Genomic DNA, 14,613 nt, shown 5'->3' on the forward strand with positions numbered 1-14,613 from the left:
CCTGCAATCTCTTGATTTCATATTGGAACTTCAGTTTATCAAACCCTCTTTTGATTTGCCGTTGATAACTCTTGGGAATTACAAATGCCTTCAACATCTGCTTAGAAAAGTGTACATAAAGAGAGGAGTCCCATTACTGAAACAAGGGAGTGTGGATATTATTTCCCTAGGCTGTCCTTATTATCATGTCCATGCACAAGTATTTCAAAAGATCTCCTAAGCAATAATCTTGATTTGAATGGCATATAAAGATGGCATGTTAAACTTTTGCTTGACATGAAAGTACACTGGGCACTGTTTGGATCATCGATGCAAGGAGACTTACACCATGGTATACGATTACATTTTAGAAGAAAATGCTTTTAGATCTTTATAAGTTGAAAAATCGCCATGATTGTGGTAAAAGTCCATGTGAGAGTATCGATTAAGTTGCTGCTTCCGAATTGATTTTGTCATTGAACTTTGAGCTATTGATATGAAACAAATGGATATAAACAATGACCAACACCGACATGAGCTGAGTCTTTCCCATAGATATTTGTTCTTTAACTTGATTAGAACAGGCTCTAACTTGATTAGAACCTCTTTAGATGCATGTTTAAATAGATGTTTTAAGTCTAAATTGGGCGTTCTTCAATTATGTAAGAACCAACCAATGACAAAGATTATAACCAATAATGTCAAATATTGCTTTATGTTTCTATTTTTAATGTTTTAATCAATATGTATATGCAATGTAATCAAATATTTAATTTCTCTACTTTTAATAGTTTTAATGTTCTTTTAATTACCCATTAATTGTTTTTTGTTGCCCCGTGCATTGCACGGGTTTTTTTTACTAGTATATTATATATATATGGCAGAAGAGAAAAGAGTAGAATTTCTTCATTTATTTCTAAACTCTGTGAGTTTAACACGTCAAGGTTTTTTGGTTTACATTATTTTTTACCCATCCAAAAATACAAATATTACAGCCGTGCCCCCGATTTCCCACGCGTCTTCGACATCTCTGCCCTTATCCCACCGTCAAGCACCTCTCTCTCTCTCTCTCTCTCTCTCTCTCTCTCTCTCTGCAGAGCCATCGCTGTTGGAACGCAGCCGGTAAGCCCTATTTTAAATTTTTTGTTCCCACACAAGGAATACAACATAACGCAACCAGTAAACCCTAATTTGTTTTTCATGATGTTTTGCTGATTCTTCAACTAAAAGCATGAGCTTTCCATCATTTGAAGGGTTGAATTGAGATGGTTATAATACACATATTGGGTGTATATGCTTCTGCTCATCATGTATTCTCTTCCCTCTTTTTTTACCTATATTTTTCTAATTGTTTTTGCTATGGTGGATGTTTTTAAATTCCCTTACAAGCAGGAGCTTCCCGAGCTTTTTTCTAATTGTTTGCTATGGCCAGAGGTCTTAGCATAACAAGACATAATCAATATACTTCAAACTTTTATTAGCCCAATGTGCTCCTACTGAGGATACTTATGCCCTTCTTTCACAGTCCTATTGCCCTTCAAGATTGCTTTCCTCTTTGAGATGTGGAAATGCAGCATTCCACCAAGAATGTACTTTTATAAGATTTTAAGACTGATACCAGTCAAAAAAACATTTAGGATTGGTTTGCAACACTTGATCATTTTCCTTTTGATTAGAAATTGTACTCTTTCTTTAGTTTCAGAACATTTTGAACCTTATCATATTAATTTCTCTAAAATGTGCCTTTATTTTGTCACTCAAGACTTCACTAACGCCAACAAATGTCCTAGAATACCTTCTTACTAGGAATTACATGATCTTATATGGAATAGCATGTGCTTCATTGTATTTTCCCATGATTTTTGTATCAGGTTCCTCTCCTTTATTTGGTTTTTCTGCATAATTTATCCTAACATATGTTGTGCCTGTTCTTATTTTCTGAATTAATTTTCTGATGCAAAGAAACTGTTTGACGAAATGCCCCAAAAGAATGTTGTTTCTTGGACAACAATGATATATGGCTATGCCACAAATGGGTTTTATACAGACTCTCTAAAACTCCTCTCTCATATGCAGATTTCGGTTTTGCATCCTAATTCTTTCACCATTGTGAGCATCCTAGTTAGCTTGGCAGGCCTGCAGAATTTGAAACTTGGAGAATCTGTCCACGGACGAATTCTGAAATCAGGTTTGGATTCGGATTTGTTTGTAGGGACTGCTATGTTGGACACATGCGAAATGCGGAAATATTGCCGATTCGTATAAATTATTTAAGAAAATGAACAACCCAAGTTTAATTTCATGTAATGCGATTATTGCTGGATTTATCCATAATGGACTGTTTGAAGAAGCTGTGTTACTGTTTAGCGAATTACGGCTATTTGGTCTGAAACCCACTTCAGTAACTATGTTGAGTGTTATTCAGGGTTGTGTTGGTTTGGAATCAGTTGGAATGTGTGGTTGCATTCATGGGTACGTTGTTAAAATCGGGCTTGATTTGAATATCTCTGTGGTTAATTCAGTTCTTTATATGTATTTGAGTTTGGGAAATTTAGATATTGCTACTGATGTTTTTGACAAGATGGCTTCTAGGGATGTTATTAGTTGGACGACAATGATCGGCTTTTTAGTGCGGATTGAACAAGCTTCTAATGCTGTGAAAGTGTTTCATCGAATGAGAGAGAATGGCATTGATCCAGACATGGTAGCATTGGTTAATCTACTAACAGCTTGTTCACTTTTAGGAGATTTGATGAGAGGGAGATTAGTCCATAATCAGATTGTTGTTGCGGGATTTGGGTCAGAGATTACTGTTGTAAATTCTCTAATTACAATGTATTCTAAGTGCGGGGATTTATACTTTGCGAGAAGTACATTTGACCATGTGGTCAGAAGAGTTTGGTGTCATGGACTGTGATGATTTCAGGGTATGAACAGAATGGGGACCCTAGAGAAGCGTTGAGATTGCTGATTAGAATGAGAATTGAAGAAAATTTCAGTCCAGATCCGATATTGTTGATCAGTTCGGTAACAGTCTGTGGACAACTTGCTGCCTTGGAGCTTTGCAAGCAATTCCATGCGTATATTTTTGGAGCTAGCTTTGTGTCACACAACTCAGTTCAGAATAGTCTGGTAGGGGCGTACTTGAAATGTGGAGATGTAGAGCTTGCTCACAAGGTATTTAATGAGATAAGTTGTAAAACTATAGTCTTATGGAATGCAATTATATCTGGATATGGAATTAATGGCAAAGGAGAAGCTGCTGTCGCTCTCTTTCGTGACATGGAGAAGAGTGGCAAAGAGCCAGACAATGTTACGTATCTGAACGTGTTAAATGCGCACAGTCATTCGGGCTTGGTGGACAATGGGTTGATGATTTTCAATCAAAATGATGAAAGAAAAAAAAAGGTTAGACTAAGAGGAGAACATTGTGGGTGCATTGTAGACATGCTTTCCCGTGCAGGGTGTTTGCCTACGTAGGCAAACGAATTTGTGGAAAAAATGTCAGAAGAGGTAGGTTTAAATGTTTGGAGGGCTTTGCTAGGAGGGTGTTGGATCCATAATAACATAAAGCTAGCAGAACTTGCAGCTGATAGATTGTTTGTGTTAGATCCAAGCCATCTTGTGCTCCTTTCAAATTTGTATGCATCTGTTGTAAGGTTTGAAGAGGCTGAGAGTTTGAGATCAAATATGAGATTGAAGGGATTGGTGAAGAACCAGGGAGTGAGCTTGCTTGATGTGACGTCATGCAATTTTGGCTAAAGAATGCTGAGAATATCTTGTTTTGGCCGTTTAAAAGTAAAGTTTTATTGAAAGAGCAAGGAAGAGAGAATGACATGAACCAAAAAAACCCAGGCACAAAAATAGAGAACATATGATACAAGAACAGGGCATTATCCTGAAAGAGAAAAGAAATGGTATGACGGAAATAGCACAACTGAGCCCAACCTAAGCCACATACCCATACAACTGAACCAAAAGGCAAAAAAAGTAGAAGAGATGGGACTAATGGAATCTATTTTTTGGGACGCCTATGCATCCTCATCCAGAATATAGGTCCAATGGCTGCAGGGGGGGACCCGGAAAAGATCACTGCAAAGAGATGCCTTTGTTTGCAAACCAGTCAGCTGCCCTATTCCCTTCCCATGAGATTTGGGTAATTTTCCAATGGACCACAGCCAATAGAGCCATAAATCTTTTAATACCGAGTAAAAAAATAATTGGGATTTGACACTTCTGGGTAATTAGATGAACCACAAGAAAGGAAACACTATCAATCCATGAGGGGTAAGAAGTTAACAACTCTTTACAGTTCAATGACAAAGAATTCCTGGTAGAAAGATCTTCCATGATGGATCAGATCCACTAGGGGTGGACATGGTTCCGGTTCGAACCGAGGAACCGAACCGAACTGGCACATATGGTTCGGTTCGGTTCCATATTTATATGGTTCGGTTCCGGTTCTGATAACCTGGAACCGATGGAAATTCGGTTCGGTTCTGGGTTTGGGATTCCGGAACCGAAAACCGAACCGAGAACCGACCCTCACCTTAAAACCCAATGCCTCATCGCTTGATAAAATCACCCCACCCCATTTTAATTCACCCCTCTTTAACGTGTTGCTTTGCCTTTAAAATTTTAATTCACCCCCCAAATTTGTGCTTGATTATTCCAATTTGTGCATGTTTGTAGGTCATATATAATTTTTGCATTGCCGAAATTTGTGCAAATTTGTGCCTGATTATTCCAAATTCGTGCATGTTAGTCTTTGTAGTTCATATATAAACAGGACCGAACCGATTATAAATACGATTAGGAAAAATATCTACATTTGGTGAAGGTTGGGTAAACCCAGAACCGAACTGAACCGATTATATATGGTTCTGGTTCGGTTCGGTTCCACACATATATGGTTCGGTTCTGGGTTTAGCCCAAAACCGAACTGAACCATGTCCACCCCTAGATATTAGCATAGAAAACAGTCACCATCAATTGTTTCATTTCATCTTCCATGATGAAGAAGGTCAGAACTATTTATAGTTCCATGACAAAGAATTTCATTTCATCGTCCATGATGAAGTCCCATCAATTATTTTATTTAAATTAGAGATTACTTCAGGGTAATCAGTCACCATCTTTGAATCACCAATGACAAATATTTCAACAATCAGACTTAGGTCAGCCGTTGCCATACCTCTTGTCTGAATCAGACATGAGACCTCTAACAAGAATTCATTTTTTAAGTGGTCTGCTTAAAAAATCTAATCTTTTATGAGAAGAGCATAATGACATTTCAAAAGTCTGAAGTGAAGCTAGAGGAACCTCCATGTTTAAAGAAGTTAAGTGATGAGTTTAGTGGGAGCACCATTGCGAGAAGGTGGATCCATAACCCACAGGTCCCATGATCGAAACCTGGCTCAAGTATCAATATATTACGAACACGAATCAGTTTGTGGCATGATTAATCTACTTAGAGAGAAGATCAGCCTCTCGACCCACTTTGAGGAAAGTGCTGGTCCTCCTTTGTGTGCAGAGATACTGTTTAGGGTGTAAAATTCTTCACTACAGGTGACAATAGAAACATTACAATTGTAAAATTCTTCACTACAGGTGACAATAGAAACATTACAATTAATAAGCCTTCTAGTAGTCAAACAGCCAAACCTATCACTCTTGAAAACTAGGACCAACTAAGACTACAACTCAACTCTCTAGATAGAGATAATTATTTTTCTAGTTCTTTGCTTCTTATTTTTTTCTTTCTCATCGAGAGAGGGAAGGGTTGTCCTTATCAAATAGCTCTTGCACAGTTTGAACGATGCAGCCATTCAACATGACCGTTTCAACACAAGGAAAAAAAAAAACAATATTTGCTAGCGTCCATGGAAGAAGGCATTTCGTGGATGGGCTGTTGCATGTGAGAGAAGCCACATGATGAATGAAGACAGAATCTGCTGAAAAGTGGCTGCTCTCACCGCGAAATGCATGGATCCTAGCAAATCCCTTTTATAGTTGCATCTCTCACCCTATCACTATCATATGAGCTCATCTCAAGTAATCTGTCTAACGATGTCCTTACTCCCAGTCACTAATTAACACGGTGGAATGTCAACACCATTCATTCCATTAATGCACGTGCTCTTGCATGTTGTTGAGAAATGCAATTCCGATCCGATCGTGCGTAAAAGAAACGGAATGGTAAAAATAAAAGCAAACTACAAGATACACACATCGAAAATTCATGTCGTTCGCTAAGATGCATTCGTCCATGGGGGAGAATGCCATCTTCCACTATGAGAAACCTAAAAGAAATGGAATGGTAAAAATAAAAGCAAGCCACAGGATACACACATCGAGATTTTATGTGGTTCACCAACATGCATACGTCCATGGGCGAGAATGCCATCTTCCACTATGAGAAAGCAAAATTGCAAGGATTACAATGGGATTGACCCGCAAACCCATAGGCCGCAACACTTTTCCTTGTCCTCTCGACCACGACTGTATACAAAGCAACCAAAAAGAAGCACCCTCTCTTTGTCGCTCTTTATCCCTTTCTCTCATCTCACCCAAGAGAAAACTCGTGCTAGTTTTTATCTTTACTCTTGACGCTATACAAAAAAGCCATCTAAGAGCCAGCTTTTCTATTTTGTTTCCCACCAAAATCACACAACTAGGAAACCTAGTTGTCTTAGGAAATTTCAGTGAAACTAGTGGGACAACCCGTGCGATGCAAGGGGTGAGATTAATTTTAGATTTCAACGAAATTGAAAGAAAATTAATGTTGTCTAAAGAACAGAATTGCATGTCCTGATTAAAAATGGAAAGCATCGGTTGCATGTCCTGATTAAAAATGGAAAGCATCGGTGGCTAATGATGGACAATAGCAGGCTTGATGCTGTATTCTTGTTTTATGGATCATGACTCGTGATAGTTCTCAAACATAGGGGTGTAAACGAGCCGAGCTTGGCCAGGCTCGGCTTGGCTCTTTAAGCTCAAAAGCTCAGCTCGGGCTCGGCTCGGCTTGGCTCTTTAAGCTCAAAAGCTCGGCTCGGTCAGACTCGCGAGCCTTATCGAGCTCGGGTTATAATTCACACCCCTCATCTTCCCTGGACAGCCCTATCTAGTGTAATTTGACTACTCTTTTTACACTACGGAGGGTGGTCCAAGCAACAAATGGGGTTCCAAAAAAGCAGTGACATATTTTGCCTCCCCCTTTCACTCCTTGGACAACCCTTTTAGTGTATATATTAATATATAATATATATATTTAAATATATTAAATTCTTAACGAGCCTTAACGAGCCGAGCCGAGCTTGGCCTAACTCGGGCTCGGCTCGGCTCGTTAAGGATTCGAGCCGAGCTTTTTCCGAGCCGAGCTCAAGCGAGCTTCCGAGCCCGAGCCAAAATTGACACCCTTACTCAAACATCATCCACCGTGCATGGAAGAAATCATGCCAAGTCCTAAGCTTCAAATTGCCAGTCCCAAAAGAGGTAAGGACATAATCCTAATTAATCAACACTCAGGGCAACTAGGAAACTCATTAATACAGCTTAGGTAATTTTTAAGAGTAAGTTTACAATTCTCAATTCATTAAAAAGCATCCACATCTCTCTTCTTGTTGCAAAAAGAAAGAAAAAATATAGTGTGGGACCCGATCCCGCGAGAGGGGAATGGCTCGCGAGCCGCCTTCCTCTCTCTTGATCTCTCGTACCCACGCGAATGGGTGTCTACACATAGATGGGCTATGTTTTTGTCACCCTTCATACTCCCATGCAACAATAACTTTTGGACTCACAATCCGTTCTGTTCTCAAAATTCAAAACAAACAGGGCCTAGATGTACGTTGCTAGTTTATTGGTAAAACTTGCGCAACCTACTGTTGCACCTGGAGGTGGGAATTTGGCACCAAATCAGCTCAAAGAGAACAAATGTATACAATAACATAAAAATCTCCTTTCATAATAATAAGATGACATAGAAAGAAAAACACAAAACATTGAGCTCCAGGGTAAAAATCTCCTTCATAATAATAAGATGACCAAGAAAGAAAAACATAAAACATTGAGCTCCAGGGTAAAAATCTCCTTCATAATAATAAGATGACAAAGAAAGAAAAACATAAAACATTGAGCTCCAGGTAAAAATCTATCCACCCATTTGGTGCAGCAATGTGATTGGAAGTGTAGGAAATAAATAATGTAGAGATGAATGAACGATCTTTGGTTAACTTGAATCAAACTTTGGTGCTAATCCGAACCCAAATTTTTATATTGATGTAAAATCATAATAAGAATAAAATTGAAGAAGGCAGATTGCACTTATCGATCTGAAGATAAAACCCTTTCCAAAATCTAAATGTTCAAGAGGAAAGAAGAACGGCTAAGTCATGCACTTGTTACTCTCCTAAGAATCGTATATCCCCAGTAATGTAATGGGTCCGCGAATTGACCCTCAAAGATAAAAACAGCTCTGACATTGCCACAACACAAGGTTACTTTTGTAATTTGAATCCATTTAAATGACTTTTCAGCTGTGCATGTATACATTCCTCACCAGAGGCAAAACTTCACTTCATTTCCACACAGAAAACCTCCATGGCGAATTCCAACCAAATCAGTGAAAAAATCCCTTCCACCCCAGTAAAAACCCTAACCCGAACCCTAACCCTAACCCTAACCCTAACCCTAGGCCGGCTAATAAAATCCAGAAAAAGCAGATACCGACTCTATCTTTGTCTTCATTCCACATCTTCTTCGGCATTCGGACTACTCTCCCTTGTCTTCTCTCTCACACTCACTCTAGACTGTTTTAGAGCTCCCAAATACAATCATTCGAGCTATAAATTGATAATCCAATCAAAACCCCCACCTTCTAAGTAGATGAATTCTATAACGAGAATGAAAAAATCTACCTTTTTCGCGTTTTTTCTCTCCATTTTGGCCACTCTTTGTGGCATTAATGGAGGTTATATAAATTATAACACAAGTTCTGGACCAGTTGAAGGGAAATTGAATGTTCATTTGGTTCCACATTCGCACGATGATGTAGGCTGGTTGAAAACTGTTGATCAGTACTATGTTGGATTGAATAACAGTATCCAGGTTAGAATTACGATTTGGGTTTTCATTTTTTTTGATTTGATGGATTTTGAGTTGTTTTGGTGATATTGTTGATTGAAGAGTCTTTCATTTTTGCTTTTAGGGTACGTCGGTTAGAAATGTGCTGGATTCAGTTGTGGTTGCGTTGATGCGAGATCCTAATCGGAAGTTTGTTTTCGTCGAACAGGTGAAATGCATTAAAAAGTTTGATGTTCTTCCTTTGATTGTGTTTTTTTTTTTTTTTTTCAACAGTAGATTTGTATTGTGATTAGAAGATAGGTTCCAATTCTTAATTATTTATTTATTTTTTGATCTTGTGTGCACCACCCAAGGTTTGATTCTTAGACCATTTGGTTAAACAATAACATTTCTACCAAATAAACCAATGTTGGGTTCTTAATTTTTTATTCATTCCCAGTTGAATTCTGTTGATTGTTCTTTCTGACATGAAAACAGAACATTAGTTTATAGTTTATACCCTGTGCTTTTACGTTTTTGAGGGCAAAGATTGATAACCCTGACTGAAAAAATTTCATGTGCTAATAGGCTTTTTTCCAACGATGGTGGCGGGAACAAAATGTGAAAACACAAGAAGAAGTGAGAAAATTGGTAGACTCTGGCCAATTGGAGTTCATGTATGTGAATTTTAAGCTCTTTTACTGTATTTCAATGTCAAGTAGATTTGTTTTTCTATTTTTATGGAGTAATAATTATTTGCATATTTTGGCTCAGAAATGGGGGCTGGTGTATGCATGATGAAGCAACCTGCCATTACATAGACATGATTGATCAAACAACTCTTGGTCACTACCTAATAAAGAAGCAATTCAACAAGGCTCCTCGTGTTGGATGGCAGATCGATGCTTTTGGACATTCTGCTGTACAATCTTACTTGTTTGGGGCTGAGGTAACATATTTTATTTCATGTTTATCATTTTAGCGAATCATATTCTTCCGATTATACTAACAAATGGGTAGAAATCCGTCTCATCTATCAATCATTTTTTTTTTTTGGAACAATGGAACCAATCAAATAAGTGCTAAACGGAAGAACTTTGTAAGTTTCCAAAAGTTGAAGGTACAGATCAAGAATTAAATTTCAGTCATTTGTGACAAATCTATTTGATTTCTAATAAGGATTACTAATCCTTGACTTTTTTTTATTAATCCTTCATCGATGGTTGTGCTAATATTAACTTAGTGACAACTAACCATCGTAAATAATTTCTTCTTACCACCAAGAGAACATTACATAATGAAAATGTAATTTTTTTGTAATTGGCCATTTAGGAAGTGAGAAAATTTCTTTCAGTATGAGATTATAGATGCACAAGTGGGTACCTGTTGGACGGAGCAAGAATTACGAAGGAGACATAAAACAAGGAAAATTGAGATGTGAATGTCAATGGATGGAGAAAGAGAAGGGAGAGATGTACATGAGAAATAATGGTGGTGAACAAAATGTGAGGCAAATTGGAGAAAAAAGGGTGGCGGATAGGCTTGCCAAAGATGGTTTGGGGAAGTTGGATTTGGAAGTGTTTGATTTCCTTCCCCCCTTGACCATATTTTGTTTCTTATTTTCCTTTCCTTGTTCTCTTTCCTTATTGTTTGTAATCTTTGGTGGACCACCTCGGTCTTCCTCTTTTCTAATGAAATTGCTGCCATTCAAAAAAAGGACTATATCTAATGTTTTGAATGATGTATCTAGTAAGCTAGGATGTAGATCTGTGGAAGGAGGGTACAGATCTGTGGTGTGAAGGTGTATGTACTAGAAGCTAGAAATGTAGATTGATGGGTTTGGGGTTGAATCTAATAGTTAGAGAAGTAGATCAGAGTTTTTAGGATGTACATCTAGAAGATTGGGATCTAGATCTACCTTGTATGTAGGTAGATCTAAAGGTGTGGGATATGGATCTAGTAGCAAGAGGTGTAAATCAAGAGGTTGGGGTGTAGATATAACATGCGTGGATGCAGATCTAGGGGGTGTAGGGACAAATCTAGAAGCTAGAAATGTAGTTCGATGGGTTTGGCTGTGAATTAAATAGTTAGAAATGTAGATTGAGGAGTTTACGATGTAGCTCTAGAGAATTGGGATCTAGGTTTAGATAGTATGAGGGTAGACCGAGAGGTTGGGGGTGTAGATCTAAGGGTTTTGAATGTAGATCTAGAGGATTGAGCTCTTGATCTAGGTTGTAATGAGCTGATCTGAAGTTTGGAGTTGTAGATCTTCGACAGAGGTTGGGGTCGCGAATCTTGCCTGAATCTTTGTGGAAGGCATAATAGGGGCAGCCACCCATACTAATGGATGAAAACACAAATGACGCAGAGAATTACAAGAGTGGCTGAAAGCATGCAATCCACCAAGGAGTGGTTGGAGGCAAGTAAAAAAGAGAAAGATATGAGAAGGGAGGAAAAGACAGATTCTTTCTCGAGTCCTTGAAGTCTTCTATGAACATGATCTCCTGTGCTTTGATACCATGACAAACTGCGCGCAATCAACCTTTTCTTGAAGACGAAGAAGAAGAGTGCTAGGGCTTGCACAGGAAAACGAGAAAATGGGAGAATCAAGTCATGACTTATCCCATCATTCATTATGTATAATATTTCATCCTCCAAATTACAAGTATACCCATAATGAATTGTACATAATAGAAACGATAGAAAAGTACATTCACTTACATTCTAACATGAGTTGTGGTATATGTGTTTAAAAGTACAAATAGCCTTCCATGCGACTTATATACTATGTAACGTTGTATCGCCCTATCTTCCATAGTATAGTTGCATAACTATACTCATGGATAAGGTTGGCTTGGATTCATCCGCATTTAGGTTCATTCAACCTTGGACACAATGCTGGGCTGATGACTCCTCAAACATAAAACTGTTGGCTTATGAACAAAAAGAGAAGCTTGGCAGCTCAAATTCAGCTAACAATGGCAGAAACTTGTGAAATGCAACATGCATCTCAAGTGACCTTGCACTCACACCCCTCACATATGCATAAGCAGGCTCACATGTGCAGCTTGGTGTGAACCACCTCGCTCGACGCTTAGTCACATGTAAAGTGACAGGCAAGATAGAGAGACAGGAGAATGCTTGTAAGAACCTTTCCACTCTGTGCCATGGAATGTGAACAGAATAAAAAGCCAAACTCAACATTTTAAAAGTGTGGATGGAGAAATTACTAAAATAACCTTTTGGAAGCCTATTGAAAACTCAATTTTAAAAATCCATTTTGGTCATTTTGAACACACTAACCATTCTTGGGATCCAAAGTTAACTCATATATTGTTGAAATATAGAGGTTTATTGGGGTTACTTTATGTTATATTGGTAGAATTGTATTTTTTTTGTTTTTCACTTACTAATGGCATACTTGTTAATGCCTTATATCTAAAATATATAAGGGGGAAATAGAGTGGTCGGGCAACACACTCTAACTCTCTTTTCATGTTTTCTCCAATCTCTCCTCTTTATTCCTCCACTTATTTTATCGTCTTCCTCTTATTCATCAAACTAACAAATTCTACTCGAGAAATGAACAACTCAAGGCACAATTGCTCTAATCGTCTATGTTGTTGATATTGTCGTAATTGGTGATGACTGTGAGGAAATTCACAAGTTGGAAGGACCTATAAAGTCTGAATTTGAGATTAAAGATCTAGACAAATTGTAGTACTTTGTTGGTTTTAAGTGGGCCTTCAAAAAAGGTAATCTTCATTGCCCAAATAAAATACATTCTAAATCTTTTGAAGGAAACATGCCATCTTGAGGCAAAGCCAGTAGCGACTCTTCACTAGTAAGGGAATCCTGTTAAAAAAGTTTGGCCATTTGAAAGTTGAGGCATGCACAGATGCCGACTGGGCTGGATCCGTAATAGTCAGGCAGTCGCCATCAGGTTACTGTTCATTTGTGGGTGGCAATCTTGTTATTTGTCGGTGTAGGAAACAGTTAGTTATTGTCGGATCTAATGCAGAAGTAGAATACAGATCTGTGGCTCATGGAGTGTGTGAGCTAATGTTGCTTCAGAGACTGCTATCTAAGTTGGGACTTTCTACATCTAGTCCTATGAGCTTGTATTATGATAACAAGGTTACCATCAGTATTGCACATAATCCCGCTCAGCGTGATCGAACAAAACATACTGACGTTGATCATAACTTTGTACAAGAGAAGCTCAAGCAATGACTCATTTGTACCCCTTACATTCCTACCCAAGCACATCTTGCTGTCATACTTACGAAAACTACTGCTTCAGATAGATTGTCTCTTATAGTTGCCAAAATAGGGCATGAGTGATAACTTTGCACCAACTTGTTGAGATATAGAGGCTTACCGGGGTTACTTTATTTTTATAGAGGTATAACTGTACTTTCTCTTCTTCTTTTTTTCTCACTTAGTAGTGGCATACTTGTAAATACCTTATATATAATATATAAGGGAGAGATAGAGTGGTCAACCGATGCATTCCCTTTTTTTCACTTATATGGTATGCAATTTTTTGTGGTAAAATTCATATATTTGAAATGTAAACATGCTTCCATGAAGGACCCTAAATGATGGAAAGCTAATCATGACTTCACCTGATTCTTCCTGTGAATGCATTGAAGTTACGATTATGTGTTGGAATCATGGTTTGAAATTTCGGTTTCGGCATAAATTTCAGACCTAGCTGAAATCCCGAAATTTCGGCCGAAATTCGGTAAAGACAGTCGAAATGTCGATTTTTTGGGCCGAAATTTCGGTAATTTCGGCTGAAATTTAGGAAAGGAATAAAATATTAATATTTTTTTTTCCAATTTTCGCCGAAATAGACGAAATTTCCAAAATTTCGGTCAAAATTTCCATTTCGCCAATTTCGGTTTCGGTCTTGACCGAAATTTTGGACAAAATTTAAAACCATGGTTGGAATAGTTGTCTCAGTTTCTAGCTAAAGATACTGCTGACATTGTCTATGAACTAAATAATACTATTAGGAATGGAGTTAGGATTAGAAGAGAGGAAGAAGAAGAGTAGACAAATGGAGAGTCTCCACTAAGGGAGCTCCTCATGTATACGATGTATATATAAGCCCCAGATAGGGCATCCAATGTACAATGACTACTATACCCCTAAGACTACAAGTAATACCTAAACTACTCTTGCATCTTATTCAACACTCCCCCTCAAGCTGGAGTGTATATACTATGGAACTCCAGCTCTGATACCATGTGAAACTATAAGCTACTCCAAAAGCTTAAGCAGTTGGAGAAGGTGTTATTTAATCTTTTATACCGTAACACTCCCTGTCACATGTGGCCCTTCTTTCTTTGGGTTGGCTTACACGTGGCACATGTGGCCCCACTTTTGAGTTTGGCCATTGCATGTGGATTTTGCTACGAAGGAGGTTTGAACCCAGGCATTTGCTCTGATATCATGTTACGAATGGAGTTAGGGTTAGAAGAGAGGAAGAAGAAGAGGAGTGGAGAAATGGAGAGCCTCCACTAAGGGAGCTCCTCATGTTTTCAATGTATATATGGACCCCAATTA

The 14,613-nt window shown here is 38.2% G+C and overlaps 2 protein-coding genes across 5 annotated transcripts in view; both read left to right on the top strand.

Moving 5' to 3' along the window:
• Positions 1-2,257: 2,257 nt before the first annotated feature.
• Positions 2,258-3,741, top strand: LOC143885933 (pentatricopeptide repeat-containing protein At1g11290, chloroplastic-like). The gene is made up of 3 exons (XM_077389964.1): positions 2,258-2,849; positions 2,906-3,443; positions 3,639-3,741. Exons 1-3 carry the CDS (start codon positions 2,258-2,260, stop codon positions 3,739-3,741), a joined length of 1,233 nt encoding a protein of 410 aa, XP_077246079.1.
• A 4,800-nt stretch (positions 3,742-8,541) lies between these two features.
• The window catches only part of LOC143886487 (alpha-mannosidase-like), a 29,243-nt gene continuing 23,171 nt past the window's right edge, over positions 8,542-14,613 (top strand). For all 4 annotated transcript variants that reach the window (XM_077390477.1, XM_077390475.1, XM_077390476.1 and 1 more), the window contains exons 1-4: positions 8,542-9,084; positions 9,185-9,268; positions 9,628-9,716; positions 9,814-9,988. In XM_077390477.1, coding sequence (XP_077246592.1) covers positions 8,863-9,084; positions 9,185-9,268; positions 9,628-9,716; positions 9,814-9,988 — 570 coding nt within the window. In that variant the 5' untranslated portion in view covers positions 8,542-8,862. The remainder of the gene's footprint in view (positions 9,085-9,184; positions 9,269-9,627; positions 9,717-9,813; positions 9,989-14,613) is intronic.

This window comes from Tasmannia lanceolata, unplaced genomic scaffold, assembly GCF_043159265.1.
Source record: "Tasmannia lanceolata isolate RefF3 unplaced genomic scaffold, GAP_Taslan_0.1 ptg000011l, whole genome shotgun sequence".
NCBI lineage: Eukaryota > Viridiplantae > Streptophyta > Magnoliopsida > Canellales > Winteraceae > Tasmannia > Tasmannia lanceolata.

Bases quoted from the DNA above. Each gene is read 5' to 3' on its own strand.
- LOC143885933 (XM_077389964.1), top strand. From the start codon at position 2,258: ATGAACAACCCAAGTTTAATTTCATGTAATGCGATTATTGCTGGATTT. The intron at 2,850-2,905 runs GTACATTTGACC...TGATGATTTCAG, and splicing joins GGATTTATACTTTGCGAGAA to GGTATGAACAGAATGGGGAC. The intron at 3,444-3,638 runs GTGTTTGCCTAC...ATCTGTTGTAAG, and splicing joins GACATGCTTTCCCGTGCAGG to GTTTGAAGAGGCTGAGAGTT.